Source organism: Gavialis gangeticus, unplaced genomic scaffold (genome assembly GCF_001723915.1).
Source record: "Gavialis gangeticus isolate Ggan-Ray unplaced genomic scaffold, GavGan_comp1, whole genome shotgun sequence".
Classification (NCBI taxonomy): Eukaryota; Metazoa; Chordata; order Crocodylia; family Gavialidae; genus Gavialis; species Gavialis gangeticus.
Window position 1 is genome coordinate 139,780,944 of NW_017729022.1, and position 7,982 is coordinate 139,788,925.

At 42.1% G+C, this 7,982-nt stretch overlaps 1 protein-coding gene across 1 annotated transcript in view; it reads right to left on the reverse strand.

Moving 5' to 3' along the window:
- The window catches only part of ESF1 (ESF1 nucleolar pre-rRNA processing protein homolog), a 104,317-nt gene that overhangs the window by 87,867 nt on the left and 8,468 nt on the right, over positions 1-7,982 (reverse strand). The window contains exons 4-5 of the mRNA XM_019516246.1: positions 4,727-4,840; positions 746-846 (exon numbers count right to left, since the gene is read on the reverse strand). Coding sequence (XP_019371791.1) covers positions 746-846; positions 4,727-4,840 — 215 coding nt within the window. The remainder of the gene's footprint in view (positions 1-745; positions 847-4,726; positions 4,841-7,982) is intronic.

The window sequence follows — 7,982 nt, forward strand, 5'->3', positions numbered from 1 at the left end:
GGGGAGGGGGCGGGGGGGGGGAGGCTGCAGCTGTGGGCTGGGGCCAAGCTATTCCTGGTGTGTGGGGGCTGTGCTTAGGGTGGACAACAACAGTGCTGGGTGGGGGCTACAGCAAAATTTGTGGTGGCTGCAGCCCCACTCCATAACCCCTCTTAAAGCGCCACCACTGCCTGCCCAGAGCACAGCCCCCAGATGCCAGGAAGAGCCCAGTGCAGCCCCAACCTTCAAGTGCAGCCCACTCCACCCCGTGCAGATATGGGACACATGCCCCCCAGCCCACATACCCTCCTGGGCTGCGTGCATTGGTGGGACCTACCCTCCCCATCCCACCCGCTGAGCTCAGTCTCATGCCCTACCCTGCCCCAGCTGGGCAGCACCTGACCCAGCCCCTGCCCCACTCCCTCCTTCATCATGGGGGCCTTGATCTGCTCCTGCATGCGTGTTCCCTCTGCCCTCCCCATCCACCACAACAGACTTACCAGCTGCACACAGCTCTCCAAGCTGCCAGGCTGTACTCCTCACTGCCTATGTGCTGCTCTGTGGCTGTGCACATGCACAGGCATTTATTGGCCAAATTATCGGCCACATCAGGCCGATTTCCAATGCAATCAATTTTCTTTATATCAATGCTGATCCAATATCGGACCAATGTATCAGTGCACCTCTATTTTAAACACACTTAGTCTGGTATTTTCACCCAAATGACACCCACTATTTTCTATTATTTGAAAATTGCATTAAATACCCGTCTTTCTCTGTGGTATTTTCTGGAAGACTTAATAGTTCTACAGGTCCTTGTAATTCTTCCTTTTTCAATCTCTCCTTTCCAAACTCTGAAGGATAAATCTATAAATTCAGCAAAAGAAACAGTTATGAATGAATTGCAAAATTCAATATCCATCAAAAAAAAACCCCCATATCATCAAGCAGGCACTCTAATATCTTTTTTTTTTTTAATTTACAGAATTTTATACTTTAAAGACTCTAATCCTAACACCGGTGCACTTAATATTAAGCATAATACCAGTAGTCCCTATTGACTTCAGTACAGGTAGTGATGTGAATAGAAGCAAACACAGGCATAAGTGTACTTAGGGTTGAGATAATTGATACTAATTTGTGATAACAGGTTTTATATTCAGCATACAAATAAAACACTCATTTTGAAATCTAATCAACTGCAAAAAAACAAGTAAAACAGTTTTCAGTTACTGTATTTACCTGAAGCCAAGATGAAGATGTTTTCCTCATTCAACACTGGGGATAAATGCCTCATCTTGGATTTGAGGACAAGGGGCAGGCAGTGGCTGTGACTGACTCCAGCCCTGACCCAATAAGTGGGGAAGCTGCCACTGCTGCTGCTACCTAGCCACAGCCACTGTGTGATCTGTTCATGAGCAGGAGCCAGAGATGGGTCAGGAAGCACAGGAAAAAGTGGCAGGACAAGAGGGTGGCAAGAGGTATGGGTGGCAGTGAGAAAAGCCCTAGGAAGGGCAAGAAATGGGGACTGGACCACTTGCTTCTGTTATTTGCTGCCTCCCACCCCCATTCCTTGTTTTCCCAACCACAGAAGTTTTAAAATGAATTCAAGAATTTAAGGGAATTTAAAATGACCCTCCTATAGTTAGATTAATAATTAGAACAAATTTATAATTTTTCATGTATAGAATCTAATTATTTAGGAGGGGTCATCTGAAATTTAGTGTCATCTTAGATTCAGTAAAATACAGTATTAGACTAGTCCACACTTCCTTAGCTAGTTTGAGTGGTTTCATATGATTAGGACTTCATTCTGTGGTCTGACCAAACTGGCTATAATCTTATACTCCCAGTGAACACTACCCAGTTGATGGATATCATAAGTACAGATCTAACCACACCGCTCAGCTTATAGGACTGGAGGGGTTTTGTCTGTTTGTTTTATTTTGTTTACCTTTATTTTTTTCATCCTTCTTCCTCTTTGCATACAATAGAGGAAGCCAGCTATGCTATGAAATGAAGTAGTCAAATTCACAATACAAAATTAAAAGATATAAAATTACATTTTCTTTGTAACCTCTTATTCAACTCAAATATAACCATGACAAAATTATTTTTAATCTTTCAATAAAAGATGATTTTAAATTATTATTGAGATAATGCTGAAATGAATACCCAATTATTTTTTACACAGTACATATAATTAAACTAGATACAATTGTTTCTCACCAAAAATTATTTGAGAGGGAAAGACTAAAACTCTGAGCAAAGATCACAAGCATTCAACTCTTCCATCATGCACTATCCCCAAAACCATGCAAAAATGAAAAACAAGACATACTCAGACTATTTCATTCTCTGTGCTCTAACCAAATATCCATCATATATACTGCTACTCGCATGTCCAAGAAAATACTTCCCCTGAGGAACAATTTTCTCCAGGCACTCATTGATTTAATGTTGAAAACACTCAGAGATGCTAATGTTCTCAGTCATTTCCAAGTTACACTCCTAAAACACTGTAAATATATATATTTTTTATTCATCTGTTTTTAGGCATGAGGTAAAAGATGTCATTGTTTTGAAAAAAGTCTTTTTTGGGGCAGACTAGTCATATAAATAAATGTGTATTATAAAAATGGAATACATTTTACCCTAACTGAAAGCTAGGAACACAGAATATTGCAACCTTGAACTGGTGATTATCAGCACAGAGTTACTGGACTGGTTATATTATATTTCATTTGCAAGAAGTCTTTAAAACTGAACTAGAAATTGCATGTTCAATAGTGGATGAATATTTTCTGATAAACTATATTCCTTATTTATGTATAATATGAATTTATGAGATACTTCAAGTTTTTATAAAAGTATTAATCTAGTGAATATATTGTTTCTATTTAATACCTAAAAATATTCTTAAAAAGAACATTAAGGCTGTGTCTACACAAGCAGGGGAATGCACTTGGCAGCAGCACAAATTGCCTCCGCGCATGCCCCTGCACATGCAGCTCACTGCAGTACAAACTGTCCCACAATGGGCAAACTGCCATTGCCCACCTCGTCCCAGCTCTTCAGCTAGGGAAAGCTGGAGACTGGGTCCAGGACCTGTGCCCGTTCCAGCAGTCTTACCTGGTGTGGTAGGGCCTTCGAACACACCACAAAACTGGTCTTTAAAGCGGCTTAAATGGCCTTCTGCACTACTTTAATGGTGTTACTGTTTGCACGTTTGGCAGCTTTAAATGACTTTGGTATCTAGCAAGATAAAACACCTCCAAGGTGTTTTAGTTTGCTACCTAACAAAGTGCAACAGTGCATGGGGTACTGAAAGCCATTGTGCTCAGGGCTTGGCGAGCCCCACACAGCTCAGGGGCTGTGGGACTCAGCAGGCAGGCTTCACTGAAGGAAAAAAGCAGCAAGCCCAATTTTTTTTCCCCTCCCTGGAACCTGCTGGCCTGAGCTGTGTGGCAGTCTGGTGCTTCCCTCCACAGCTGCAGCACCCCCCAGGACCAGCTGGGTTGGGTGCCAGTGGACAGGTGCCACCTGGGGGGCCCCCGCATAGCTCTGGGACCACTCAGCCCACTGGAAGCTCGCCCCCCTCCCCGCTGTCGAAGAAGCAGGTAAGGATTGGGCCCCCACCCGATCCTTAATAGTGTACATGTTATGGGGGTTTAGTTAGGTTTAATTCTCTCTAAATTGAAGTGGTGTTTTTAAAAAAAAACACTGTTTCTATTTAGGGAGAACTAACCCAAATTAAACCTCTGTGGCATGTACAAGCAGCCCTAGAGGCATGCTGGAGCAGCAGGGGGCAACACAGAGACCTGGCTGGCAGCCAGAACATCGCTCTGAACAACCTAGTTTCTGTTTGTGCCGGTGCACGCTAGTTTTGTGTGTGTTGCACTGCTTTTTACTCTTGCACTTTTTTTTTTGCTACCAGGTAGTCCTGGTAGCAAATTTTGCTGGCACGTTTAAATGCTCACCGCATGTAATTTGTGAAGCCACAAAGAGGTTTGTGGTGCCACAAACTGCACGCTCTTGCTCATATGGACGCAGCCTAAGGTTGCAATGCCACATGTTTAGAAAATGCCAAAATGTAGTTTGACCGTGCAACTGCAATTTGGCCTCCTGTGCATGTAAGTTATGATAAAATGTTTAACTATGTTGTCATAAGCAAAGTTCCCTGCTGTACCTCACCCCCCCTTTCTATTTAATTGATTTTAATGTGGACAAAGCAATAATGTCCCCTAACACTATTCGGGGAAATGACTAAACTCTGAAATTAAAAAAAAAAAAAGGAGTCACCCAGAAGAACTGAAAACTTCTGCCTAAACAAACGGTTTGGTAAATGTACATGCAACCAAATATAGAGTATTAGTATAGTATGTGCTCGACAGCTGTAACAACAGTGCTACAAATCCCAGAAGAACAGATGAGAGAAAATTACACTGCTTGTGTATATGAACTGCTGCTTATCAGATAATGGAGGTTTGTCCACTCTAAGGGGACAGGAGAAAGCCCTTAGTGTTATACTTTAAAAGTATCTTCAGCTTATTATCTCATGGAAGGACACGTGTAGAACTAATGTTCAAACTGAAATAAGTTCTAATACAAACCAATTGAAGAGCAGAGGGAAGGACAGGGGAGCTAGCCAGAAAACTGTTTTCTACTGAAAACAAATGAAAAAAGCAACCTTTTGAAACATCAAAATACATTTTTGTTTATATTCCCATTAGAAATCAATCCTTACCTTTACAGAAAATATAACAGCTCCTTTAGGTGTGAAGGAATTAAACAGAGCTAGTAGGTCTTTAGCCTTTATCCTATCCCAGTCCATGTTGCAAACTGCTAATCTGCTGGTAATCTACATTAAGAAATAAAGCAAAATACATTAATTGAAACTGGATGTTGGCAGTTGATTCCTTAGTAAAAACACTCAATTGTACAGTGATCATTCTTTGGCAACACAGAAGTGAATGACAAAGCAAAGGGAAGATGTACAAATACAACCCCCCACAGTACTGGCTCTACTATTTGTGATACAAGCAACATATATCATAGCTGACATTCATCTTTTGCTTTCATAAAATTCATCCAGCTTTACAGGCCATTTTATTTTATATTTCAACAAAATAGGGCTATGATGAAATATGCTTTTATTACTTTGTTTATACTATTCTCTACCCTCTGTTATAGAATTCTTTTCCTAAAGTGCAATTTTACATTTCAGTTAAACTTTCTAAAATAACTAAAAAAATATTTTTCTAAATTTCATTGACTCACAACTGCAAATTTTGATGGAATAGCCAGGTTAAAATATTTCAGATTTCTTGCGTTGTGGAAGTTCAACATTTAAAAATAGGGTCCACCAATAGACTTTCTTGGCCGATACTGATAGCCAAAGATTAACCAACCATATTGGCCACTGCCAAGCTCATAACCAATACTCAGTAATAATGCAAGGCGTTTTAAACTACTGACATAAAGACACCTTTTTTATGGCGTGCTCCAGCAGCCTCCTGTGGCTCATGTATCAGGGTCTCTGTGCTTATAATTGGTGGTGGGGGTGCTTGAACTAAAGCTTGTTCTACAAGTTCAAGCACCCCCGCTCCCATTTTTAAGCATGGGGACACTGACTTGTGAGATGCTGCTGCACTTTAATTAGAGTGGCTGTTGGAACCACTCTAATTCAAGTGCAGCCCCTCCCACCTTTGGAACATGCAGAAGTGCCCAGGGACCATGTCAGTTGCAGCAGGTGGGGCTGGCCTAGCAATGCCTGTGACTGGCCACGTGGAGCCCTTCAGCTCCTGCTCTTCCCTGAGCCTGAGCCTGAGCCTGCCCAGCAGGGCAGAGGCAGAAGGTATGATCCTTCTTCACTGACCAGGGCTGTGTGGTCTCTGGTCAAGGCTCCCCACTCTCCTCCCTCTGCCCAGGAAGAGCCACAGGACCATTCCAGGCCTGGAGAAGCCAGGCCATTACTCTGCTACAACCAGGTCCCAGACTCCAGTGGGGGGAAGAGCCTGTTTCTCCTCCTGGTACTGCTGTTGCCAGGGGCATGGCAAACCCCTGTGTTCGACAGGGGAGGCTGAATGGGCCCGGCCCTGGAAAGGGCAGGAACCAGTTGGGCTGAAAGGCTAGGGGAAGACCCTGCTGCACACAGCACGGGGAAGCAGCTGCCCCAGCCCCTGGGACATGGGCCCCCAAGCACTGAGGGCTGAGTCACGCCAGACCAGGCAGCTCCACCTGCCCCAGTCATGTCTCTGCAGCACTCGCCACTTTCTATAGTGCCCACCCTGGTCCCAGCCAACAATCCATATTGTGCCAGCACCCAGGACACTGTACCAGCTGCTGTACTCCGCTCCAGCCCAGTCTTGCCCCGTAGGTGAGGGGATGGGATGGGAATGGAGAATGGCTCAGGCCCCTGCACCTGGATTGGGCCCTCCACACTCATGGTCACCATGGCTTGTGGGAGTGAACCCAGGCCCTGCCAGCTAGAGAGAACCCAGGTGTCCAGGGCCCCGGCCAGAAGGCATAATTATCTGTAAACATTATTGGTTACAATAGCCAAAAAAGCCGATAGCTGACAATGTTATTTCCATTTTATCAGTGTCTATCAAATATCTAACTGATATAGTGGTGTACTTCTCTCTAAAGGCAGTGTCAACTACAATTGTGGCCTCACTGCAAATATGGTTTGCGTATAAAAAAAAAAGTTTATGCCCTCTCTGAAAAGATGTTCATGAAGCCCTAGACTTACATTTAAAATTCTCTTTTAAGCTGAAAAATTTCTTAGTGGATAAAAAAATCTTAGCAGAAGAGAAGAAACCTGATTTTCTACTATTAGGAAATTAAAACAGCTGCTTTAACAATTCAAAGATATATGAAAATTAGGAACACATAAGTAAACCTAACTGACCTAAATAGTTTAAAAATAATAATATATATATATATATATATATCAAATTTTATATCATGATTTTTATCCACATTACACATGTTAACTGTGGGCATGGCACAGGTTGCCTGCTCTGACACTGCATCTACCATGTGTAATGTGGATAAAAATCGTGATACAGTTGCACTTCATGTAGATTACTTTTGATGTAGTGCAACTGTGGAAAGAAACAAGCCCTTCCAATGGATGGCTCAGTAAATGCATCTGTTCTCTACATAGTAGCAGTCAAAGCAAACAAGTTTAGATAATAAATAAGCAATTCAATGGAGCTGATGCAGTAAGGTTCATCAGATGCTAATTGCTGTGATAAAGGATGGCAACACTAAGAATGGCTGCATGGTAGGAAACATGTCTATGACTCAGACTTAAAATAAAAAAAAGAGAGAGAGACAGAAAATTACCTGTAACACTGCAACTGCACATCCATAATCTGTTTTTAAATGCAAGATTTATCTTAGAATGTGCCAGAAAATAGACTATTTTTCCTTGCAATGCCCTCTCCTGGTCACTTTAATTGAAAATAAATTAAGGGGTAGCTTGAAATCCCAAGAGAACTCTAAAATCAGTCACAGAAGGCAGTCTCTTTGGTCTGAGCTGTACTAACTCTGCAACCAATGTATATAAAATAATTCTGGAAGTTGAGCTGTTTTACTCAGAGGCCAATATTAAAATAATGAAAATCTATGATAACCAAGAACAGTGAGAATAATCACCCTTAAAATCATTTCTGAAAAGTTCCAGTCTTACCTGATATCAATTACTAATGGCTTGGCTAGGACAACATGAAAGAAAATTAAACAAACAATTATCACAGAATCGTAGGAAAGCAGGGCTGGAAGGGACCTCAACACATTATCTAGTCCAATCTCCTGCTCAAGGCTGAATCACTACTGACCATTTAGTCAGATATCATCAGTCAAGTGGTTGTCTAATTATATTAGCCAGGGGTGCACTGATAGAGATTTTTGGGGCTGATACTGATAGCCAATTTTTAAGGAGGCATGTCAGCCAATACTGATCCAATTTCCAAAACACAGTTCTTCAGCTTGAA